This window comes from Cercospora kikuchii (assembly GCF_019650295.1).
Source record: "Cercospora kikuchii DNA, contig_00005, whole genome shotgun sequence".
Classification (NCBI taxonomy): domain Eukaryota; kingdom Fungi; phylum Ascomycota; class Dothideomycetes; order Mycosphaerellales; family Mycosphaerellaceae; genus Cercospora; species Cercospora kikuchii.
This window is the reverse complement of record NW_025408586.1, coordinates 1,951,330-1,976,643: the sequence shown is the minus strand read 5'-3', so window position 1 is coordinate 1,976,643 and position 25,314 is coordinate 1,951,330. Positions and strand designations below refer to the sequence as shown.

General features: G+C 52.8%; 7 protein-coding genes across 7 annotated transcripts; 3 read left to right on the top strand and 4 right to left on the bottom strand.

Moving 5' to 3' along the window:
- Window positions 1–131: 131 nt before the first annotated feature.
- On the bottom strand, window positions 132–1,421 carry CKM354_000854300 (uncharacterized protein; the record flags this gene model as incomplete). Its single annotated transcript, XM_044803923.1, has 4 exons — window positions 132–407; window positions 459–627; window positions 689–749; window positions 809–1,421. The coding sequence occupies 4 exons, from the start codon at window positions 1,419–1,421 to the stop codon at window positions 132–134; spliced, it is 1,119 nt and encodes a 372-aa protein (XP_044659858.1).
- A 448-nt stretch (window positions 1,422–1,869) lies between these two features.
- On the bottom strand, window positions 1,870–2,987 carry CKM354_000854200 (uncharacterized protein; the record flags this gene model as incomplete). The annotated part of the gene is made up of 2 exons (XM_044803922.1): window positions 1,870–2,840; window positions 2,900–2,987. The coding sequence occupies 2 exons, from the start codon at window positions 2,985–2,987 to the stop codon at window positions 1,870–1,872; spliced, it is 1,059 nt and encodes a 352-aa protein (XP_044659857.1).
- Window positions 2,988–3,902: 915 nt separating this feature from the next.
- Window positions 3,903–5,634, top strand: CKM354_000854100 (uncharacterized protein; the record flags this gene model as incomplete). The annotated part of the gene is made up of 3 exons (XM_044803921.1): window positions 3,903–3,934; window positions 3,987–4,142; window positions 4,200–5,634. The coding sequence occupies 3 exons, from the start codon at window positions 3,903–3,905 to the stop codon at window positions 5,632–5,634; spliced, it is 1,623 nt and encodes a 540-aa protein (XP_044659856.1).
- Window positions 5,635–6,043: 409 nt separating this feature from the next.
- Window positions 6,044–7,132, top strand: CKM354_000854000 (uncharacterized protein; the record flags this gene model as incomplete). Its single annotated transcript, XM_044803920.1, has 1 exon — window positions 6,044–7,132. One exon carries the CDS (start codon window positions 6,044–6,046, stop codon window positions 7,130–7,132), a length of 1,089 nt encoding a protein of 362 aa, XP_044659855.1.
- A 6,120-nt stretch (window positions 7,133–13,252) lies between these two features.
- Window positions 13,253–15,158, bottom strand: CKM354_000853900 (uncharacterized protein; the record flags this gene model as incomplete). Its single annotated transcript, XM_044803919.1, has 2 exons — window positions 13,253–14,609; window positions 14,662–15,158. 2 exons carry the CDS (start codon window positions 15,156–15,158, stop codon window positions 13,253–13,255), a joined length of 1,854 nt encoding a protein of 617 aa, XP_044659854.1.
- Window positions 15,159–17,114: 1,956 nt separating this feature from the next.
- CKM354_000853800 (uncharacterized protein) lies at window positions 17,115–18,253 on the top strand (the record flags this gene model as incomplete). The annotated part of the gene is made up of 2 exons (XM_044803918.1): window positions 17,115–17,637; window positions 17,703–18,253. 2 exons carry the CDS (start codon window positions 17,115–17,117, stop codon window positions 18,251–18,253), a joined length of 1,074 nt encoding a protein of 357 aa, XP_044659853.1.
- A 624-nt stretch (window positions 18,254–18,877) lies between these two features.
- CKM354_000853700 (alpha-ketoglutarate dehydrogenase KGD1) lies at window positions 18,878–22,094 on the bottom strand (the record flags this gene model as incomplete). Its single annotated transcript, XM_044803917.1, has 2 exons — window positions 18,878–18,916; window positions 18,972–22,094. The coding sequence occupies 2 exons, from the start codon at window positions 22,092–22,094 to the stop codon at window positions 18,878–18,880; spliced, it is 3,162 nt and encodes a 1,053-aa protein (XP_044659852.1).
- Window positions 22,095–25,314: the final 3,220 nt, after the last annotated feature.

The following is a 25,314-nucleotide window of genomic DNA, read 5'->3' as shown; positions in this document are numbered from 1 at the left end:
CTCGCCTAGCTCGCTAACAAACGAAGGTACTGGCGCATCAGGTATCAAAATGGCACGGATGCGCACAAGGGTGTATGCGCATGAAGATTCTATCGACAGCTCTATGTCTCGGGTATAACAGGGCAGCCCGCTCACGACACGCCCTTTTGGGTCTTGTATGATCGGTTGATGGCCGATTTCACTGCTTCGGTCACTTCCTTCGTGCCAGCAGTACCCCCGAGGTCGCGTGTGAGAATGCCTTGCCCGCAGACCTCTTCCACGCATTCGAGTAATCGATCCGCAGCCTCTTCCTCACCGAGCCACTTCAGCATCTCCGCAGCCGTCCAGAAAGTCGCAACTGGGTTCGCAACGCCCTTGCCGGTAATGTCGAAGGCTGAACCGTGAATTGGCTCGAACATGCTTGGATTCTGAAGGAAAATCAGCATGCAGCGAATGAGCTGGGAAGGAAAGAGACATACCTGGCGTGTAGGATCGAGGTTTGAAGTAGGAGCAATACCGATAGACCCAGCGAGAGCTGCTGCGAGATCGCTGAGGATGTCTGCGTGCAGGTTCGTTGCAACAATCGTGTCGAGCGAGTTTGGCTGCAACACCATGCGGCATGTCATGGCATCGACGAGCATTTTGTCCCTGCAATAGATTGTCTGGTCAGCAAGCTGGTCAATAGCCTCATGCTCACGATTTTGCTTACATCTCAACATCTGGAAACTCTTTGGACACCTCAAGCGCGATTTCGTCCCACATCACCATTCCTGTGTGCGAAGTCAGCAACCTACTCCAATTCCCATCTCGCTGCTACTAGGGTACGGACCATTACGCTGTGCGTTCGACTTCGTCACAACAGTGATGTGCTTCTTCGGCCTCTTCTGTGCTGTCTCAAAAGCGAATCGCAACAGCCGAGTCACAGCATGCCGGGTGAATATAGACACCTCCGTGCTCGTCTCCCAAGGTTGACCGCGATGTGAGCGGCCTCCCTGCCCAGCATACTCGCCCTCCGAGTTCTCACGAATGATCACCCAATCCAGGTCGCCAGTGCTCGCATTTCTCAAAGGTGACTGTGTGCCCTTGAAGATCTTCGTTGGTCGAACGTTGGCGTATTGCTGGAATGGCTGGCAGATTGCTAGCCTCAAACCCCACAATGAAATATGATCTGGTACGTCTGGAGCTCCCACTGCACCGAAGAGAATCGCATCGTGCTTCTTGAGACTTTCCAGTCCGCCGTCTGGGATATATTTGCCAGTCTTCTTGTAGGTTTCTGATGACCAGTCGTAGTTTTCGAAGTTGAGCTTGAAGGCGCCTGAAGCAGCGCTCAATGTCTTCAGAACATCAACTCCGGCATCGATGACTTCTGGGCCGATGCCATCTGCTGGCATGCATGCTATGCTGTACTCCCGAGAGTCGTCTGTAATAGCGATGGGAGACATGGTGGTAGATGAAGCTCGTCCAAGTGTGCAAAGTATTAGATGCTGCGGAACAGATTTCTTGCTTTCTGATATCTAGTTTCGATGCTCTATGATCGCAACATATATCTATTCTCAACCTCGATGCATGCGGCAAAAGTTGTGCTTCTCGGCTTATGCACAATCGGATCTCTCAGGCAAATCTTTTAGCCGTGGCTTTCTTCTGGGCTCACAGTGCCCCGCCAGCACACGCTTGCGGTCTTGGCTGCACCATACTACCATTCAAACACCACAAAGATTGTATGCACATTGCGTGGCGCTATGCGCAAGATATCTTTCATGCCTATGTTGTGCCTCAAGATTCTTCAGGGGTTGATGTCATTCGAATTTCGATAGAAGGGCAAGAATTTCAGTATCTGGTCTGCAAACTACTTGCGTACATACACCGGATCAGATTTGATATCGTCCTTCTTTAGAAGATGGCCAAAGCATTTGGTGGCGAGCCAATCGCACCTGGTACATTCAATGGCACACTGGTCAACAAGAAAGAATATCGGTTCAACTTGGCACAAGTCTCGCTCAATGCCTTCAAATCCCAAAGCTCGCCAATGCTCATTCCGAACAGGGCCAGGAAGTATTGATGTAACACCAGGTCGGAGACTGGTACTTCTTTGCCATCGACCACGGACGGGATGTGCTCGAATGCGATCATGTCGCCTGCGACTGCCGAGAAGTGCTTGTTCCAGAACCACTTGGCTGCCTCTGGGGTGCCGACAACGCCACAGACACGGTGAGAACCCATAAGTTTCTCTTGCTCCTCGCCAGTCTTATCAGTCAAGCCCTCAGTGAAGCCAGATCGAATGATGATAACATCGCCTTCTCTGAACTCAACACCCTGCTTCTTTGCAATGGTCTCGATGTCTTCGATCGTGATCTTGTCATCCGTGTAGGGATTGAAAGCTCGACCAGTTTCATCGGCATATTTCTTGAAGTCGATGAAAACTCCACGTGCTACCATTCCGCCACGATCGTGCCAGTGATTCAAAGTTGCAATCATTTTATCCTTGTCTTCGTTACCGTGCGCTTGCACCAGTTCCTCTGCAGTAGTTTTGATGCCATTATAGCCTGACTGACTTGGCTGATGATGGAAGTGCATCAGAGAGTCCCACTGAGAGCTGCACTGGGTATTGAATTCGATCTCATCGTCGTAGCCGTGGGCCGCCAGAGGAGTGTCGACAAAGGAGAAAGTCTTGTGTACAAGTCCCTTGCGCATGAATCCGGGCGTCTTGATAGCTCCAATGGGCCAGTTCAAGGATACATGGACGCCTTCCTTGGCCTCGGCGTACGCAGCTTTGACGACTGCTGGAGTGAGGAGATTCAGAGTGCCATAGATATCTTTCTTTCCGTCCTCTCGGAATTTATCCCAGACTCCCCACGCGCAGCCTGAAAGCTGTTTAGCCCTGCCCACATACTTGCGTTGAGAGAATAGCACTTCTGCTTACCTTGTGGCATTCCCTCGACCTTGGGAAGGTCATCGAAGTCTGGGACTGTTTTGCCCATGCCCAAAGCTGATTTGACTGCGTCGACCATTTCCGCTTCAAGGTAGATGTACTGCAAGGATGATAATTATGCTGTAGCGAGCTTCGCAAGATAAGATGCTCCGAGATGAATGAGGATAGGTCTGCTACTTATTACAACAGAATGACCTACCCTCTTGAAGCTCTGGATTTACTGACAACCATGGAGCTCGGTCATTGAGCGGGGTCGAAGAGGAGATCTCTTGCTTCATGTTCTGGCTTTCGGTGGAAGGGTTGTTTATCGCCATCAACGACGTCGCTCAATATGAGTGAAGTGCAGTCGACCCCGGTGCGTTTCTGACCTTACTTTTTGATCACCATACGCGACTAATCGACCTTGATGGCGATATGTGCAGGCCGGCGTGCGGATGATGGCTTCGTCCGTGTTCGGCGAACTCTCAAACAGAGTTCAGGCAGCAACGCTTAGCCAAAATAGGTAATACCGAGTCACATTCTCCCCTTCCCGTTAGTGCGACTGCCACTGCCACCACTGTTCAACATCAACACTCACGTCTTTGAACCATTATCATCGTCATTGGTATTCCTTAGATGAACGAGCAACCTGTTTTCATAGGCGAAACTTTGGTCCGCTCGCTCCGATGTTCCTTCACAAGTTCTCCGCTCGTAGCCGCTCATCAGCAGGCGAAGCTCCATACCACATGCCAGCATCCGGTGGTAGGGTTGCAAGATCCTTCGAGCTGAAGCAGTGCTGGCTTCATAGGTTTTATGTGCCCATGTCGGACGAAAAGTGGTCCACGGTCGCACAAAGTTTGTCCTCAGCTGGATTTGCTGACTGGCGCCAGCTGATGCACAACATATAACTGCCAGCTGAAGTTTCTGTTCCTGATCTCTCACCCATTTTGCGTTCTCCGCGTCCAGGTACAGTGATTACTAAACGATAGCGATAGCCCGGCGACCACAAGTGAACATGGCGCCTCGTGTAGCAGTCATTGGTGGCGGGTGAGGATTGAGCGTGGTCAAGAGACGAGTCTACTGACTGATTTTCTTGCAGGCCACTAGGTCTCATAGCTCTGAAGACTTTCAAGCAAGATGGCTTCGATGTCACACTATACGAGGGCCGGTCCTGGGTAGGAGGCCTGTGGAAGCCTGATGCAGACGAAGCTCTGTCGGCGCTCAAGACCACGAAGTTCAACTCCAGCAAATACAGGTAGGTGCACGACTGGCTGGCTTGAATCAGCTCTTGTCTGACATCACTTTCCTATAGGTCTGCGATTCCTGGTTTCCCTATGCCCGAGGACATGGATGACTTTCCCACTGCGGGCCAGCTTTACAAGTACTTCAACGACTATGCCGAGCAGTTCGAATTATGGCCACACATACGATTAAGTACCAAGGCTACAGAGCTATCGTGGACCGGTACGAAATGGGCTTTGTCGACTCTCAAGAATGGCCAGTCTCAACCAGTCGAGCTTTTCGACAAGATTGCCTTAGCGACCGGATCCTTCACGAAACCGAAGTTTCCCAAACTCGATGGCATCGAACTCTTCGAAGGACCTGCTGACCACTACGTCAAGTTTCACGATCCTGCGAAGTACAAGAACCAAACAGTGCTGATTGTTGGTCTCCATGCGTCGGCGCAGGACGCAATCGCTGCTCTCGCGGGCCACGCAACCAAGATATATGTGGCCCATCGCTCCGGCCTGACTCTTCTGCCGCGATACAATGCAGACGGATCAGTCTTTGACCGTTTGCCATCGCTAAATTTCACGATGTTCTTAGTATATTTGTCTGGTTTCCTGCCGGCATTTCACACATGGATGATGGACTTTCTCCTCAACATGATGTCAAAGAAGGCCTATCCCAATCAACCGGCCAGCTGGGGTCTGAGTCCTGCTCCTTCTTTCGCTGTCACCACTCCTCTCATTGCTTCCGCAATCTGGCCTCATCTGGAATCCGGGCTATGTGAACCAGTGGCAGCTGTCAAGCGTTTCGTGGGACCGAAGAGCGCGGAGCTTACGAGCGGGCGAATTCTAGAAGAAATTGACTCGGTGATTTACTGCACCGGCTACGATGCCGAGGTACCAGTGAAGTTGCCTGAGGAAATCGAGCCATATCCCGTGCCAGGAGAGCCGTCCAATTGGTATAGGCATATTTTTCCGATCCACGAAAATCCTCAGCTCCGCAATTCGATTGCTCTGTGTGCGCACGGAGCATTCGCACTTCCAGGATTTAGTCAATTCTTCATTCAACTCAATGCCATCTCTCAGATATGGTTGGGCAACTCATCACTCCCCTGCCTGACAGAAATGGAAAACTGGAGACAAAAGTACAGAGCTTGGCGTTCGGCTGTGGCCAAGAAGTATCGTGCTCAATCGACATTCTACCCATTTATGGTGCCGATGGCGGACTATGCAGCGTGGTTAGATCGTACTGCAGGTATCGGCATCAGAGAACATTTTGGTGCGGTAGGAAGGTGGGTGAACTGGTGTGCGTGGAAGATGTGGTGGCAGGATCGGGAATTGTATAATGTCTGTCAGAGTGGAATGACCTCGCCGGCGATATATGCACTGTTTGATATGGGAAAAAGACCAGCGTGGCCAGGGGCTCGACAGCAAATTTTTGCCGACAATGCCGCAGTGCAGCGACAGCAAGCAACAAGACAGGCTGCTATGATGAAGGAAGGCAAGAAGAGTGTGTAGATATTGGAAATTGCAAGAAGATTTATAGCGTGGTATTTTTGAATTGCATCGATGCAAGTGAATGGCCACATCATGTATAGCAGTGCATCGTCAGCCAAGATGTGGCTGAGAAAGAGCGGCGCGTCATCTGCAGGGTTTCACTCGTTCAGGCGTGGCGGAAGGAGCAGCCGAAAGCCAACTCTCAGCTGGCACATTGGAAACAAGTCGAGTCCGCGGAGCATTGACAAGAGAGTCTTGGTGTCAATTGCGCAGGCCTGCGCTCAGCCACGTCGCAGCTATTTCCCACAACACATCACTCCTACTTTTCCTAATGCTGCTGCCTCGATGCTACTCGTAATAAATCGCAGCACACATCCCGACCGCTCCGCTGACTGAATTTCCGACTCGACCGCCTACCTGCATATACACCATGACGACAAACCAGCACAGCGCCCACCTACGGAAATGGCTCCTCTCTTCTCCTCCCGTGGAATGGGGGATCAATCAGTTGCGAGAATTGCTCATCGGCAGTCTGAAATGTGGCCCCATACCGGAACATGTCGCTTTCGTCATGGACGGCAATAGGCGGTGGGCACGACAAAGCAAAGTCGAGACGATCGAGGGACACAACATGGGATTTGAAGCGCTGGCGCGAATCCTCGAAGTCTGTTACAAGAGTGGCGTGCGCGTTGTGACGGTCTACGCGTTCAGCATTGAGAACTTCAAGCGCAGCAAATATGAAGTTGACGCGCTGATGGACATGGCCAAGACGAAGCTCGTACAGCTGAGCCAGCACGGAGAGCTCTTGGACCGATATGGCGCGAGCGTTCGTATTCTGGGCGACAAGAGTCTGGTGAGGGAGGATGTGCAGGCTCAGATGGATCATGCAGTGGACATGACCAAACACAATCACAATGCCGTGCTCAACGTATGTTTTCCTTACACCGGACGGGAGGAGATTACGCACAGTGTGCGAGAGACCGTCCGAGACTTCAGCAAGCCGCCGACACGTCCGCAGCTCAAGAGACCGTTCAGCGAAACCCACATTCAGAGAAACATCCTCAGCCGAAATCTACCGGCCGTGGAGGAGGAGGATTCGCCCAAAGAGTTTTCCCATGCCACCTCCGACGCCGACTCGGTATCGACACAGGATCTCGATAATTCGTCGCACATGGATCCAGCTTCGTCACAAACGTCGAATTCCACATCACCCGTGCTCAAGGCTGCAACAAGGAAGACCGCAAATCTGCCAGACCCGGAGAATATCACGGCAGAGACACTGACAAAAAACACTTATACACACGATGCGCCGCCTCTGGACTTACTGATCCGTACATCGGGTGTTGCGCGCTTGTCCGACTTCATGCTGTGGCAAGTGCACGAAAACACCGAAATCAAATTCCTCAACATCCTCTGGCCAGACTTTGATTTGTGGCATTTCCTACCCGTACTGGTTGAATGGCAATGGCGTCAAAAGAAGCTTGCAGGAGAAGGGAAAATTGGGCTGAAGCATGCATGATGCTACTCCAGACAAGCCGGATAGATTGTATTAATACTGAAGGGCTGCCGCCATAGATAGCGTTCCGTTTGTGCCAGATTCTGTATAGACCAACGATACCCTTCGATGAAGACTTCGCACACAATGGCGTATGGACACGAAATTCATGAGGACTGGCAGTATTGTAGACTTGAGTTTGGCACAGAAAGCCGCTCATGCTGCGCTGCTACCCACGGCTTCGTTGCCAAGACTTTTCCAGCGTCCTCCGCTTTCCAACGTCACTCGTCTTCTCTTCCTCGCACCAACATGGCGCGAGATTTTACTGAGCCACGCATCATGTGCTTCCGACTGCCACGGATGCAAGCTCATCCGGACGCCATCGCATCCACAAGCAAACGGGTGCGCCCTGAATGAAGGCCTCGTCGAGCCAGCGAAGACAACTTCCAACTTTAGGATGACCGTTCAGCTGCTGTGAAACAACGCCAGCGCCGCGAACATAGATCCTTCATCCGCCTCTGCACGACCAACGGCGCTGCTCTCGGTCCATGGAGTCTTCCAGAGAAGCTGAGCACTGCTGGATGGCGTTCGAGACGCGAAGCCACAACGCCCGTGTGACCTGAAAGATCAGCGACCATCCTGTTCCTGTCGCGCAGCCACAGCACGGATCCATGTGTCTCTTACCTCACTTCTCACATGCGTGACCGGATGGGCTTTCGTTCCAGGGACATCGCACGCTTCACATGCGTTCTATGTAGCCTCTTCCGGACTCTATTCCGGAGCAAACCGTGAGCTTTTTTCAACTTCACCTCGAGTGCTGCATCTTCGCTGCCTTTGTCTGTTTCACGCGCAGTCTCATGCAAGTCGTACGCATGGGCGCGCAGTACAAATCATGGTCCTACTTCGTCAGCCGCTGGGTCAGACCTCGGTATTGTGCTCTGCGAAATCTGGGATGATGGACTCCGCTTGGGCACCAACGACGCCTCTTCGCGGCCTAGAAGCCTTCACCTGGGAGGATCGTCGTAGTCATCGCTAATGTCTTTCAAAGCAATCAGAAGCTTTGACCTGCAGGAGGACGGTCAAGCCCCGCGAAGCAGCAAAGGCGACCAGGAGTGAAGTGACTCTCAACAAGAGCTAGCAACCGGGGTCGTCATGCCACGCGTGGCTTCGCCTCTCTTCGCGACCCTGGAAGCATAGGGCCGTCGTACGTATGACGAAATCTCACTTCACCAGATCTTTCAAGCATCGTCGGAACAGCGCAACTCGTCGAAGGGGTGCACGACTGGTTGGAGACCAGCGACTGACGTTGGCACCGGACGAAGTCCATGTACGATTTCTTTCGCGCAGTACACTGCGACCTAGGTCCGGTGTGGAGCGCCTTGAAAATTTCATCCGAGGCGACCTTCGCTCTGTGCACCTACTGCCACGTCGGTCGTTGAAGTTTGTGCATGCGGGAAGTTCGCGCTGCGACATCCATGCTCGGCCAAAGATCCAAATTCGAAGATCGCAGCATGTGCAGCATCGAATAAGCGATAATTCCGCAACCCATCCTGGCAAGATCACGGCCCAGCGACATGGACCATGCAGGAGTATAATGACCGCATTTGGATTCTCACCTATCGAGGAATAGCATGATCCGCCCCGTCGACTCTCCATACTCCAATCGGCAATTTTGACGTCGTCTTCCGTCCAATTAAGGGCCCAGCCTCGGGATGTCACCTGGCTGGCTTCCGCGTGGTCGGTGACTGGGATGTATGGATTTGGTCAAGCTTGCATTTAGTCACTACCTCGTTCATATCAATCTGTCAGCTTCGCATGCATGACAACAGTGCCCTCGGTACTGCAGCACGGCGATTGGTCTGGATCAGACACACGAATTCATGCATGCCCTGGCGACGATCACTGCCATTGCCCGTTCCTCGAGCAGTACTGTGTCTAGTGGTGACCGGTACTTCGGGCTTACAGGGCTCCAGAGTTCACGATACCTCCCTTGTCCAATAAATTCGGAATCATTGGGCACGCGGACGGCCATGAATCCCCGATTGCTCCTTCGAGGCGGCACAGAGTGAGCAGCAAGAGCGTCACGTAGTGCGGAACACGAACCAGGAGTCTTGGGAACGAGCGACTTGCGCGGACACGCTGAGCCACTGGACATCCATTACGTGCAACCATCGTGAGTGCAACATACCCAGAGTCTGCAGGGTGGTAACATCCGATACCAAGAATGAGCGATATAAGAAGGTCCTCCTTCGCCGTGATGCTGAAGTCACAAACCTACACTGCTTGCCTTCTGAACAAGAGACACAACATTCAAAGGTGAGCCGCCCAACAAGACTATGCCATCAACCATGACCGATTCTGAGTCAAAGAGGTTGGCCCGGTACGTTGACAGAGACGCGTGGATTTGAGCCATAATTGACAAGGCTATAGTGAAAAGGAACTGTTAACAGACATGGGCGCTCATTTCCCGAAGGACACCTCTGCGGACCAGCCACGTACCAACGAGCCACCAGTTGACGTTTCCAAGTCCAAGTCCTCAAAGTCGAAAGGTGACACACCGAAGAGGCGGTAAAGTCAAATCTAGATACCATCTTCCGCCTCAGGATAACGTACGATTCCGTACGTGGCGCCCAAGAATTCATGACTTTGCACGGATTGCAGAGGACACGGAAGACAATATCGTGCTCAGCTGGTCTGAGAAGCGTGCACAATCATTTGTAGATGTCATTTCATGTACGGCAGTGAAAGGGAAACGAACGATCCTCAATCTTTACTTCCTATTCCAAGCACACATGTCGTCCGACGCCATGAATATGTTCCCCTGGCTGATGTGCACGATGCCTGCCACGCTCGCGCAAACCTGCATGAGTTGGTAGCGAAAGGGCTACGGAAGCGCACATGACACTTCAGCCACTGAATACCAACAATGCTGCTTCCAGCTGGGTTGCGGAACTCTACCTCAGCCCAGTGGTTGCGATTGGAAGGGATTCACAACTTGCGATCGTACAGCTTTTTGTCGCCGGCTGAAGCTGCAGTGCAATTTGCGGTCGTATCTCCGAAGACTGTGTTGCAATGTGCGGAATGTTGTGAAGCAGGTTCCAAGATACTGTATGTGGTAGGCAAACGTCACAGCGAGATTATCTTGTGAGAGTACTACGAGTACCTACGCTCTGGTAGTAGGATGCTGTATCGGCGTTCGGCGTTCGAGTGAACTTGGAAGCTGGCTGGCGGAAAAGCAGCGGAAAAGCGACTGGGCTCAGAGAACGTGCGCTAGAATTGTGGCCTTCGCAGTCATAAAGTACGCCGTAGCAATCCAACAGCCAAAATCGATTGTCAAAAGCCGACACATCACGTGTTCTGCCAAAAGACGAGACTCCATCTCGCTACTATAGTCTCCCGTAGCTCAATTCTTCCTCCACAACCACACCCATACAACACCACCTTCACATCGTGTACAAAGCCATCACTTTTGACAGACTTTCTCACACAGTCTCACGCTAATGCAACCACTTTACGCGTTCCTTGCTCGACCTCATTCCGGCCCAACAACGCGCGGGCGGGCGTCGTGTTCGCGCGCACAACGACTTCTGAACATCCAGTCTCGCGCATCGCAGCACAGCGATTGGAAGACACCGTCTCCTCAGTGTCGCTCAGACTTTCGCGACATGGCTCCAGCTTTGTCCACTATGCCCTTCCCTGGCATCAAAGAGGCTGGGTGCCGTTGCTTCTGATGTCAAGTACCTTGTCTGATGGCACTTGTGGACTTGGCTAGGGACTTCTCTGCGCGCGAGAGCAGGGTCGGTGAGCTGTCGCCGGAGTCGGCGATATGGTGAGGTCTGAAGTGTACTGCTTGCTATATACTCCTCCGCCTCCGCTTTTGCGCGACACACACACGCGCGAGAGTCCCGACATTACCATGTCTTTGCTCAACCTTCCTTCTGGCATGACCGAGCTCTTCCCTCCTGATGCACCGCCGCCCTCGATGGCACGCGGATTGCAGGTACCTGGCGCTAGTCGCCTTTCCCTATTTCTTCGTCTTTCGTTGCCCGGTTAACGACTTTCTTCTGTAAGTGAATATTGCGCGCTCTCTCTCTCTGAGATGCCCTCGGTTGTTCTTGCAGACTCTTTTGCGGTATCCCTTCTTCGACTACGGGATACGACGAGTCCAATCAATCACCTCAGCCAGGTTCGTTCGCGCAAGCATCCAAGGTTACTCACTGCTTCGAGCGCAAAAATTGTGTGCTTGGCCAATGGAAACCCTTGTGTCGACGGAAAGTGTGTGCTCTGAGATGGCAGTGGCGGAGTTTAGAGGGCAGGATCTATACTGCAGGTGAGTAGAAGTACAGTTGTTGAGATATTCGATCTGTGATGCTCATTCAACGTCAGCGATTCGGAGTCACTGCTATCTCAGGTTGGGATGCAGTTCCCTGCCACGACAAATTCGCCCTGGAGCTTCTACTCTCATGCGCTGCAGATGCGTTTGATATGTATGCCCAGTGCCATTCCCGCTCGAGGTGCTGAATTAGTCAGACTCAGTGTAAAGTCTCAGATTGCAGTTCGTACTCCGCCTCGTATGTTCGTTCCAAGTATGCTAATGCTCATCGCAGACATGTAGTAAGCGACGATCTCTTCGCAATTGGATCAACAGTACGGATGATGGGTCCTCATTCTGGCTCGGTCAGGGCGGGAGCTCCGAACAATCGGCAACGCCCATGGCTGGTCGTAAGCGGCCAGCAGACCTGGAATCTTGGATGATAACAGCAAAGGCGCGCAGCAAAAGGCGGAGACTGATGACACCTCAGAGTCGATACAGGCCGTGAAACACCAGACCGACTGGAGTCGTTCAGCTGGCGGCGTGTCAGCTCCAATCTGGAAATCTCCTGGCCCCATGACCAACGAATAAGCCGACCAATGTTACACTGCATGACCACTGAGCCGGAGGCGAGTGGGCTCCCATCTTGCAGATCGCATCGTCAGACGCTCTGGATTTGGGCCCTCGATGTACGCGATCCGGAGAATTGCCGCACAGCGGTAGACAGTTGGTTCCCGCCATACTACTTCCCACGCGAGACGCTAGAAGACAATCGCAGATCGCACGCCAGGCGTCTCTTTTGCACTGGAACAACACGCAGCTCTAAGCCGAAGCAGAGATATGGCGGGGATGGCGTGCCCAGTGCTGGTAGGCTCGGCTCAGGCGCCTGTTCATGCATGGACATCAGATATGCAATCCCCGAAGCTGTGTCACAGACGATCCCAAGCGCTCTTCGCAGCTCGCGACATGCCCTGACACGCCAAAGCAGGCGCTTCGCTGCGTCCAATAGATAGCAACAAGGCGCATCGAATGAGCTGGCAGCTAGGTCGCGGGCTCGCTACCTGAAATGGCTCCTTCGAAGATGATCCAGTGTTAAACAAGACCCATGTCGAAGGATTGATCATTGTTCACCGCCGGCAGATCTGCCTTTTTGTGGGCTCACGATTCCGGTTGGCATCATCGCCAACTCGATGGTACATGCAGCTGGAAAGAAGTAAATGCTCTGCTCTTCGATGACTGGTCGCAACATTGTCTTTCCTGCTGTTCCACAGAACACGTCTATACACCGCTTCGAAATGGCTATTAAGCCGAGCGAGTTGACCCAGAGTTGCAAGGAGCATTTTCTTGCCATTATTACATGCATTTGTGTACGATAAAGCCGAAGGTCAAACATGCCGCCATCCGTCGCAGAGCGATCACTCCTTCCGAGCAGTGGCCAGGCTCCCGATGGCGGTGGCCCTCCTTGGTAAATCTTGCTGAGGAACAATCCGATACATCAGGGGCTAATATCGTCATAAAAAGCGCGGCGGAAGAATTCCTTGCAGGGATCGGCGCGCAATTCGAGCATGAAGGAAAAGTCGCACGCATTACGACCACGACAGATTTGACGCTGGAGCAATTTTCTGAGGTAAGTCGATCGAGCTGCACAACGCGGGGAGGTCTCTGAACAGCGACAGGTGAAGCCAGTCCCCGGGTTCGAAGGTTGGCTGGCGGGTCGAGACGACGAAGCTGCGTATCGAAGGAGCTATGGAGGTTGAGTCGACACTGTCCGGTCAACTGAGGACCAGATCGTTCGCCGGCGATCAGATTTGCGGACTACCGCATGCGCTCATCTACGATCGACCGGTGATGCCATGTAAATATATCACGGGGCGTGGTAATTCCTGTGCTTCGCCCACAGGCACCATCATCGGGAAACTCTCGTGGACCAGCATTCTTCCTCCTACCTTGGCGATGAACTTGGCACTCCAATCCTGGTGGGTCCAAATGCTGTTCGGGCTGGCTGCTGCTGCTGTGCGAACAAGCTCCAACAAGTCCTGCGCCTGCTCCAATTCAACAGCATACAGAGCATCTTCCACTTCTGCAATCCTATCGACACAGAATTCTGGTAGAACGAACCCGAATGTAAGCTGGCAGTAGCATAGAAGCAGCACAAAGACGTCTTCTTCCCAACCAGCGTCACGTAATTGGTCCAGATCAGAGGTGCCCGCATTTGCCACAATGCCATCTGCGAAACATCTCGCGGCCTCGATACTAGAACGTCCAAGTAGCTCGATCAGGCCTTCGATAGTTGTGATAAAGGGCCCATCAGGAAATGGGTCAGGATGTGGGAAGGAGGTGCGAAGCATAGATCGCAGGTAAAGCCGCAAACTATGCATCACTGATTCCAGTATGACAACTTGATTGTCTCGGTAGATTTGTGCAATTTCTTGCCGTTTGTTGCTCGGCGGTACCGCAGGCGTGGTAGTCTTGATTTTGTCGAGTTTTGGCGCCAAGGATGAAACGATCATTCGCGTGATATGAGGTAGATAATGGCGGCTCGGGCTGCTCTCGTCCACAAGGCTGTGTAGCACATGATCTGTGAATTCAAACGGCAGTCTTCTCTCGTGCCGAATGGTGTATGTCAGCAGCTCCAAGAGTGATGAAGGCATCTGCAGGAAGATGTCCGCTGGCTTGTCGAACATGGGTGCCGACTTGTGCAATGCGAAAGTGGCCTTCTCCCTGCTCCACTGTCCGGCTGAGTCAAAGTATCCCGGCTGTATTTGTCGTATCTCCGGTTGAAGATGGTCTGGTGGTGCTTTGAGCACAAGCAGAACGCTGTCGTTCGGGTTCGAAGGAACGCAGAATCCGTAGCCAAGAAGAAGGGCGTCATTGCCTTTTGGTCCATAGTTGTTAAAGACTTCGCCGCCTTCAGCCACTTCATCGCTAGTTGATACATTGAAGCGGCCCGAGTCGAAGCTCCAGTCGACATGGGCATCGGGATGATGATTCAAAGTGTCAAGGACTGGGAATAGAACGGGAAAATCGAGATCTTCTGCAGGGCTGCGCGAAAGGTCAAGCAGTACAGTCTGTCTGCGACCATCGGGAGCAGACTTGTATGCCGACCAGTACTTGCTGTCTTGCGGGTAAAGTGCACGAGATGAAAAGGAGCGCGACGTGAACATGGTTACCGCCCACTTATAGAGGTGCCTGAGAACGATCAAAATTGAATTCCACCTACCTTGCGCAGAGGCCGACTCACCAAGTATATGGCGCTGGGTCTACCTGAGCACTTTGAAGCATCGCAATCGCCTGTTTGTAGTGGTTCTCATGCAATAGCTGTCGAGCCTTGGCCGTGAAGAGAACATCAGTCTCTGCAAGCCAGAGTAGATCTTGCTCGTCAAACCAGAGAGGCGTCAAAAGTTCGCTATCAGGTGAGGGCAATGTGTCCAGGTAGGGCTTCCAGTATGAGGTATCGCGGTTGATATACTGATGCATCAGATAGAAGTGGCCAATGGCCTGAGGCGCAAGACCGCGGTTTCGAAACACGGTGAACGAGTCGTCCACGAGGGCGTTGAGGGTGGACAGCGCGATGGAGTGCGGTATCATGCATATCCGCGCATTCTTGTCGAGGCGTGCGCTTGCACGACCTCGAATGCCAGCGGCGTCTGTGTGTTCCAGAACAATGTCGGGATGCAGGTAGCCGCCATTTTCACTCAGCCAGTGGCGGAGCGCTACCAGTCCTTCGGCTGAGGCCATGGTGCACGATGCGACGCTGTCCAAGAGGGGCTCCCACGACGCGTCCTGGAATTGGTGAGACCTGTGGCGCCTTCAATTCCCCTTCTCAGCAGACGGAGATGGTTTCGTGGAAGGCTTGGTTGTATTCCTCACGACTGCTGTTAGAGGCCGCGCACATAAAACGAATCAAACGCAGCACGGTACGTCATCAGTGGGCGTCGCTTCCGCGCCGCACCCGGTGCTTGTTTTCTTGGCAATGGGTGGGCGGAAGTCCGGGCTGGTCTGTGCGTGCGGCGGTCGCCGTCAAGTCGTGTCGTGTCGTGTCGCTGTTCGCTGAAGCTGCTGGAGATGGCAACAAAGCATCATGCTGCGACAGAAGCTTCGCGAGCGCTTGACGAGGTGCGCTGTGGCATTGTGACGCCGCTGGCCAGGACCGATTCTGCGCCCGCATCGACATCTAACGCGATGACATTTTCCCGAGAAAGTGCAGTAGGAGCAGAGCCATGCTTTCGGGCGACTGGGCGGCGAGGTGGAAAGATGAGCAGGCATAGGAGAAGAACACAAGAGAACAGTCGAGCTTGTGGAAGTCGTGGGTGGCTGTGAAACGGGCAACCTGGACACACTAAGCGCCCTTCCTCACTCTGCCATTTCCACCTGAAACGCGATCAACTGCTTGCAAAGCCGGCATGAGCGACCATTGTCAGAAGACGTGGAAGGTGCTTGGGATGACCCGGGGCATACAACTTCGCATTCGAGATTCTGCTCAACGAGAATATGGGCGTCTCGCTCACCTTCTCCAGCTGAATGAGTGGAGTTGCATCGCCAGCGATGCGCGATTTTTGTCGAATGATCAGTCCATGCTACGGCACATGGAATCCGGCAGACTTTCAGAGACATTCTAATTGACCTCATGGCTGCTCAGGTATCGCCCCGCTAAAACCTTCGAATTCAGCTCCTTACGCAGCGCTAGAATATTCATCACACGGGCTAAGGAAGCACTATAGATTCCATCTCAAAGGTAACGCGGCGCTTCGTCGCCGACGACCCAACAGCTCCTATGCGGTGAAGTTGGCTTCGATCACCTTGTGGTGATTAAGCAGAGAGGAATGCAGTCACATCATGTTCGACCTGCATGTTGACGCTGCGAGTGCGATACGGACTGTCTCGCCGCAGAGTCGTGAGATGAATACTTCCTTTCAGGCATGGCCGGATCGGGAATACCACATCTGCGGTGTCAGTGACAACTCTCTGCAAGCTCGAAGCCAGCCTCGACTGTTTCGAGAGCTTCCAGAGCCTGAAGCGGCCTGAAAGGAACGTTGACCCTATGCAGTGCCTCGGAACTTGCCAGGGCGATTTGACTTTGGAAATGACAGATCGTTGCCAGATCGAGAGAATTGGACTGGCAGCACGACCGATCCAGCCGTCCAGCTTCACAATTATTGTTGTCGCGGACGCGAGACTCCTTCCCACATGGTCTATAAGTCGAACATCGCCTACGACGAATTTAGTGTCGACGATCACATTAGCCAAGCAGCCGCACTTCTACTCGCGAGCGTGAACTTCACTCCATCGGCCAAATGTCGAACCTACGCTCGGACGCCATTGCGCTATCAATTCGGCCTGCACCTGAGACTAAAACTCTACGACACCACGTCCTAGCTGAACGCGGTGCTATGGCAAGCCGAGACGTGATGGTGGCTACACCACGAGCCAAAAGGTTCGAGCGACGACCAACAGATACTAGACGGCCCCGAGTCCACCCTAATGGGCAAGAAGAGGCTTGCAAAAGCACTTTAACTGACCCAAAACGGACAATCATGTAGCTAGTCGCACACCATTCGGTCCACGCATGATGATTGTGATGCTGGGTGTGTCGCGGTTCAACAGAAAAATATAAAAGTCCACCTCCTTGGTCTTTCCTACCTGTATCAGCTCCTCTATATCTCTCTCCTGCATCGACTCACACCTCATCACAGCATGAAGTCCTTTGTCGCCGCAGCGGCCTTCGTAGCCGTAGCAGTGGCTCAGAACCAGCAGATGAACGCAGCAGCCATTGCAGCAGCACCGCCGCCAGCAGTCACCCAGGCTCCAGTTGGCGCAGCTGATCAAGGCGATGTCACCTACGACCAACAAGCTGCCGCCAACTCAGCAGCCGATGTCCAGCCAACCTCTGCGCCTGCCTCCAAAATGAAGCGTGCAGCCTGCGACCCTCAGCCAGCTGGAACTGCACCGAACACCTACCCAGATACCCCAGAGGCCTTCCAGAAGAACCCATACTTCCACGGACAAGCCAACTCGTGGCCAGTCTACATCCCATCAGGCAACTCCTTCTATGCGGAGCGCTTCCGAGACAAGAACGGTTCCACGCAGCAGAACTCTTATCTGACCTACTACGTTCTGGACAAGTATTCTCCTCCCGAGTGTGCAAAGAAGTGCGATGCCGTGAAGCTGTGCACTGCATTCAACATCTACGTCGAGCGTGACCCAAGCCTTGAGCCAGGTATATCACTTCCTCCTTCACTTCTTCGTCGTCCCTTCAAGCTAACAACATACTTCTCCTCACAGGTCCAGCCTGCCCCAACCCCAAATCCGTCTCAAACTACAAATGTGCCCTCTGGGGCTCCGACATCTCCGCCTCTACAGCAACCAACACCGGCCAATACCGCGACGACTTCCACGTCGTGATCACAGCCTCAAACGGCTACTCTCGCGCCTCATGGACCCCGCCCTCACTCATCGCAGGCTTCCAACTCGCTCAGAACCTCTCCAACAAAGCCATCACCTCCGCATCCAAGTCCACCTACCTTGGTTGGAAGTTCATCCCCGGTCCATACGACCCAAGTCTCTGCGGCTCGTACGCTGTAGCTCAAACTGCCGCCAACAAGCAGGACGCAAAGGGCAAGGGATATAAGAGCTATCAGCCTTGCAATTTGTTTAATGCTTACTACGTTTACAAGAATGAGTATGCGCAGGGAACATACTGCCAGCTTTTCAACGCGGATATTGATGGGGTCAAGTCTTCGGGACAGGCGGATACGACTTATGAGGGAGATAGCTACAGTGTTGGTGTCAGCTACACTTGGAGGGCCAGTCCTCAGAATGATGGGCAGCTGTAGGTGGTGCGAATGAGATAAGTGAGAATTGCTTGGACGAAGTATGAAGTACGGAGTCACGATTGAGATTCCATAGAGGACGAAACGTACGTACTTTCTTTGCAGCATGCTATTATCTCCAATCACGTTCGCATGCTATTCTAAGCCTTCTGCCAAGACTCAGTAAGTGACAGAGAGGCCACACACCAACAAAGGATCGCCCGTGGACAGCGAAATCTGTCAGCAAAGCATCTTCACCACAACGTTGCGTGCAATGATTCCGAGGCTTCAAAGACTTGAACAACGAGTAAAACACATGCAATGCAATCCCGAATAACTACACCATGTAATATGTACAATCATGCAAAACTTTCCGTCCGTTCGCTTCAGAGTCAGATACAAATCAACTTCGGGACAAACACGCCACGCGTCTGACTTCCGTGCGTGTACTATCTATCCGCCGCCATTGTTCTTTCATTTGAACAAGCAACCTGATGCCTGTCAAACATGATCGGGTCTGGCATTGACAACAATCGGATGCATCTTCGCAACTTCGCGCCATTCGTGTCGTTCTGCCTCTTCGCTCATTACCTGACTAAAGGGAGTACCGTCGTTAGGTTGTCAGAGTATCTCTTGCAATGCATGTAATTACTCCCCCTTAAGCTTGTCCTGCTTCACTTCGTAGGCCTACAATCACAGTTAGCTGCTACTCATTAATTTATGTCGTCAAGGGTCACACTACCATCTTCAGCAAATTTTGCTCCTCGAGCGTGTGGCTGCTCTTCAGACCAGTAGCCACCGATGCGCTTGGATTTCGTCCAGCGTACATGACGTGTTTTCGGTCGTGGTGTTCGGTGTGGTTGAGAAGAGTCTCGATACGAGGTTGCGTAAAGCTCCAAGCACCGGCATTGAGAGGCTCCTCTTGACACCAGACAATGGTCTTGGCGTTAGGGTAGCTGTCCAAGTTCTCCTTGAGTTGTGCCCATGGGAAGGGGTTGAGCTGTTCAATACGAGTGATGGCAGTGTTGGTGATATTGTTCTGTTCACGGTGCTTGAAGAGTGCAGCAAAGACCTGTCCAGAGCACAGGATGACGCGCTCGATCTTGTCGTGAGAGTCGATCTTGAACTGAGCATCGGCATCGTGAGCGGGGTCCGGGATGATCCATTGGAATGAGCTGTCGCCGGTGAAGTCTTCAATCTTGGATCGCGCAAGAGGGTGGCGCAGCAAACTCTTGCTGAAGAAGGAGATCAGAGGCTTGCGGAATTGTCGATTCATTTGACGACGGAGGATGTGGAAGTTGTTGGCCGGGGTCGTGCAGTAGACAATCTGCATGTTGCAGTCCTGGTGCTGGCGGTCAAGCTTCTCAGGCGATGGGAAGATACGTGGGTCCTCGTTACAGAGCTGGAGGAAACGCTCCATGCGGCCTGAACTGTGCTCAGGACCTTGTCCATCGTAGCCGTGGGGCAAGTTCACCACAAGACCGGAACGTTGCAGCCACTTGACTTCTCCGGATGCAATGAATTGGTCAATAATACATTGCGCATTGTTGGCGAAGTCACCAAACTGAGCTTCCCAGATGACAAGAGCGGTAGGAGAAGAAAGCGAGTATCCATATTCGAAGCCCAAGGTACCGTACTCGGACAAGCTGGAGTTTGCGATGACGAAGGATGCCTGGTCCTCGCTGATGTGCTTTAATGGAGTGTAGGTGTCTTCATTCTCTTGGTCGTGCAGCACCGCGTGTCGCTGAGAGAAGGTACCACGCTCTACATCCTGTCCAGAGACACGGACATGGTGGCCTTCCTGTACAAGCGTTCCGAAAGCGAGCGCTTCTCCAGTAGACATATCGATGTTCTTGCCTTCTTCCACAGTCTTCGTCCTGTTGGCCAAGATACGCTTGAGGTTCTTGTGGACATGGAAGCCTTCCGGAGGCTGTCCGATAATCTTGGCGACGTGCTTCAAGACTTCTGGCTCGACAGCGGTTGGTTCGTGAGGTAGCACCTCTGTTGCCAATTCCTTGGGCGACTTGAAGCCATGCCAGGCGCTGGTCAGCCATTCTCTCGAGTTTGGCTGGTAGTCCTTCGACTTCGCAAAGGATTCCTCGAGCATTCCCCACACCCAGGCCTTGTGCTCTTCGATGTCCTCCTTAGTAAAGGTCTTGGCATCGAGCAGCTGCTTAGTGTACTTATCAAGCACCGGCAATTGCTCGTTGATTTTCTTGTACATGAGAGGCTGGGTGAATGAGGGCTGATCGGTCTCGTTGTGGCCCTGCTTTCTGTAGCAGACAATGTCGATGACAACGTCCTTCTTGAACTTCGCACGCCAGTCGGCGGCAAGCTGGCAGACAAAGTTCAATGCCTCCACGTCATCGCCGTTAACGTGGAAGATAGGAGCCTCCACAAATTTGGCAATATCAGAGCAGTATGGAGTGGAACGAGCAAAACGAGGATCAGTGGTGAATCCGATCTGGTTGTTCACGACAATGTGGATTGTGCCGCCGGTCTGGTACGCTGGCAGTCCAACAAAACCCATAGTTTCGTACACGATACCTTGAGCAGCGAATGCAGCATCACCATGGAGGAGAACACCCATGGCAGAATTTGCCTGCTCTTCATCCTTGTTGTAGTGCAGAATAGCACGAGTCTTGCCAAGAACGACTGGATCCTCGGCCTCCAGATGCGAAGGGTTGGCGACCAGAGACAGCTGCACGCGCTTGCCAGAAGGAGTAGGTCGCTCGAAATTCATACCCAGGTGGTACTTGACGTCTCCCGAACCCTCGTCGGACGGCTCGGCAGAACCACCAAACTCAGAGAAGATAGACTCGTTTGGTTTGCGGACCACATTGGACAGCACGTTCAGACGACCTCTGTGGGGCATGCCAATGACAATGTCCTTGACTCCGTAATCGACTGAGCGATCGATGAGAGCCTTCATACCAGGGATGAGCGACTCACCACCTTCGAGACCGAAACGCTTGTCGTTGGGGTACTTGGTAGCAAGGAACGTCTCGAACGAGGAAGACCAGATGAGTCTGTCCAGAATTCGGCGTTTCTCATCCACCGAGTACTTGTATGGCGACGGAACCTCAATGCGCTCGCGGAGCCAGTCGCATTGCTCCCTGTCCGCAATATGAATGTATTCTACGCCGTACGGGCCACAGTACAAACGCTCGCAAGCATCAATTATCTCACGCAATGTCATCTTCTCCCGGCCATCTTTTGCAAACCTGGGCAGAATACCAGGTCCGAGGGAGAATTCCTGCTCCATATCTGATTCCGAGAAGTTGTAAGTAGCCAAGTCGAGCTCTTTCGGTGTCGATCGATTCAGGTCCTTGATGCCCAGTGGGTCAATGGCGGCCTTGTGATGTCCACGCGCCTGGTATGCTCGCACGAGAAGCTGAACCTTCAAGTGGTTAAGCACCTCGCTGCTTTGACCTTCTGCAACGCCAACCGCGCCACTTGGGGCAATCACTCCGCCAGCTGGCTGTGGAACAATGGTCGGTGGCGGCTGAAAAGCTCTTGAGACGGGCATGTCTCCCGATTCCATGTTGCGGAAGTAGTGATTCCAGCTCACATGGACGGAGCTGGGATCGCGCTTCCACTCTGAGTACATCTCGTCGACGTAGCCAGCGGTGTTTCCCGTCAGAAACGAGTCTGAGGGGTCTACGCCCTGATCTGTCCTCTCCGCCGCCTGCGCGTAGTTGCGGTACTGCGAAGTGAAGGCATTGTATGAGGCAACACCAAGCTCACGCCTCTTCACAACCAGTGCCGTTCGGGGCGCGCTCTTGGGCGTGATCGAGGAGAAGGCTCTCGAGGAGCTACCGGTGGCCAGGCGTTTGCTGCATGCTGAAAGCTGGGAGAGCAGCATGGCTGCGGATTCTTGATGGGCGCTCAGCAGTGTGCGAATATTAGATGGACGCGGAGGGCCTCATGCGCCGAAGCTGCGCTGGAGTTCGAGAGGCGAGCAGGAGGGTGTGCAGGTGATGATGCTGTGTGTTGCGTCCAGCTGCAGCTTTGAACTTGGAGGTCACTCCCATCGGCGTCGGCTGGAGCCGGAAAAAGGACCGCTCTGCTTTGCTGCGCTGCGGCATTGCACTCCGGATGCTCTCTGCACCTCCTACACACACGATACTGCTGACCGTTCATACCTAGCACGCCGCTCTTGCGCAACCAGACACTTCCGGTCACTGTCTGGGCATCTATTCAGCATATGTGGCCACTTTCTACTCGTTCATCGCACGTGCAGCATTGCTGAGCTGGCGACTGACTCCTGCGGCACAAAACCCCGAGCTTCCAAGGCCAAGAACGCAGTCGCTGCAGTTCCAAGACATGTCTGAAAGCGCGCGCACTATGTGTCACCGATGTCCACATTTGCGCCTCTTTGCATCTTTCCACTCCACGTACAAGAAGGCACTGTGCAGGGACAGTCTCGGGAGCTACGGTGTGAACTGTATTCATGCCAAACACCTCCCGCTCTGCAGCGTTGACAAACTAACACTTCAGTCCTATCAAGAGCTCAAACCCACCGTTGCTGGCCAGCATCTGCCGCAGATCCCCAGTCAATGTCAGCGAACGTAACTGTCGCTAGTGTTCAGTGCGGCACTACATGCTTTCGCCATCTGGAACTGACTTTGAAGCGACCTTCTGGCAGGATACGATGCAGCAAGAGGGATGATATACTTCGAAATGGAATCTTGCAAAGACTCAGTGCGTGTCCTGCGATGAAGACTTGCGCATCTGAGCCCGGAGAAAACCCCGGCTCTGCATCCAAACCCTCTGTGAATGCAACGGGCTCTCTGTTGTTTTGTGTTGTAGGATCTGCAGCTTGAAGATGGAACAGTCTCGAAAAGCCCATGGCCCAGCCCTTTATGACCTTCCACGCCGACGGCGCAATTGTTTGGAACAGCGCTTATGCCTCCTGTGAGAAGAAAGCTCTCTATCTTCTAGCACAAGCGCTTCAGTGGGCGTGCGTGGCTGCATGCACGCTGGCTCAAGCTAATGTTCGAAGCAGTCGGAGGTACCGAGAGGTACATACCCTCATGGTATGCTACTTGTTACAGCAAATGCACGGCGTAGCCCGACCAGATACGTTTCGCTACCCAGCTGATACCTGCCCACCAAGCCGCTTGCGCCGGTTACATGAGCCTCAAAAATTCAGCAGCATGAAACACGGCTGCACAGTACAACTCGTTCTTGCGACAGCATCTCGAAAGATGTGTTTCGAATAGAAACTCCCGCCGCTCAAGCCGCGATGTTTCGTATCATGGATCTATTCATGTCTTTACACCACGCTTGTGATGGAAAGCAATATATTTGCAATGCACAAATGGAGTACGAGTCCAGCGGAATGTGAGGCTCAAAGCCACATGGCAGCCACGCGCAATCTAGACCAGCCAACAAGTATGCTCAGAAGAAGTCTACACCACGTCGCTCATGCGGCAGGTTCTCGGTGAGGAGGCAGACGTCGGACCATTAAAAGGCCTGCGAAGGCTCTCCAACGTGATGTGCTGAGGCCAGACAGCAATATCGCCCTCGAATTCGCAAGGCACAAATATGAAGACGATCAATGCAGTCGTACTGCTTTCGTTGACAGCAATCATAGCTCAAGGCTATGTGACTTCCACCGCTGCCCTTCCTAACGGACCAAAATAGTGCCCGGCAGATGCGCAATGTGTGGATGGTGAATGCAAGTGTAACATTAGTACGAAAGAAATTTGCTCTGGTCAATGTGTTGAATTGGACACCAATCAAACCTGCGGTGCCTGTGGCTTCACGGGTAAGTTCTCTAAACCACCGTGCGGAACACCTAGTGACTGACGGAAAATAGTGTGGTGAATACGCCACTTGCGTGGCCTATGCTGGCCGTGCCTGTCTTGGACCTTTCAGCGTGACTCGGCCTTTCGATCGCGGCTGCGTTGCACAGGACGATAATAATTGTGGATCTTTCGGGCGCAAGGCATGAGAATCACTGTATTGTAGGCGTGCAGAGTTGCCTCATCTGACGTGCTTATACAGTGCACTGGCGGGAAAGTCTACTCCCTTGCTATTTCCTATGGATGCGTTTGCCCACCCAGCACGCCGATCGAAACGCCCTGTGGACAGTGCGTGGCTAGCGACAACACCAATTGCGGACAATTGGTAAAGCAGTAAGCTTCCGTTCTTGCTCATATCATGTTCTTGGCCGACCAGTGATGGGAAAAGTGCGATACCTTTTACCAAAATTGTATAAACAGCCAGTGCCAGGCCTTTGCCCAGAACAAGCAGGGTGGAGCATGCACTCCCAATGGCGTTACATGTGTAAGTTTTGAACTCAAGAGCTGTTTTCCCTTGGTTTGGTACTGACAACACGAGGTTTAAGGGCAATGGACCTTGTCTTCTATCAAGCGTTTCCTTAGGCGTTGGTACATGCCTAGAGGGCTCTTAAACGGATCTATCTTGGATTTTTTATGATATGAATCGAAAGAGTCGCAAAGATATGTGGCACGAAGGGCCCAAACTATGTCGCGGTTGCGGTGCACTCATCTGATTTGCACGGGCGTGACTGCCCACAAGTCCATCCCGTCACGTGCAACGTTCGCTCTCCGAACTCATACCTCAATATCAGTTAGCTCCGGGAACTTTTTGCCTTTTTACGCGAATATCTCAAGCAACATCGACGCTGTGGAAACCCTCTCTAAAGCTCTGCAACAGCACCTCAGATCATCAATTCGACCAGATCAGGATGCCCCAACACCAGAGCATCGTCAGACTATGGCCGCCCGGATTCTTAAATCCTGTTCTTTTCGTCGGCATTATCGCTTTCTGTCTAATGCTGAAGACCTTGGAAACGATGCAGTTGGGCATTGAAATCTGTAAGTGGTATCGAATGTGCTGTATCATGGCCATGAGCTAAATTGTCGCACAGAAACAGCGTGTTCATGATGTGGTTTCAAGCGAGTTAAGGGGGCAAGGCGCATGGAAGGAAACATAACATTCAACATTTTGGAAAGTTCTGCACGAGTCACGAGCACGTTTGATTGCAACCACAGGGAAGGTGTTATGTTATTCGGGTAGAGCCACAGGAGTGCTGGCATGGCAGGGTGTTTTGC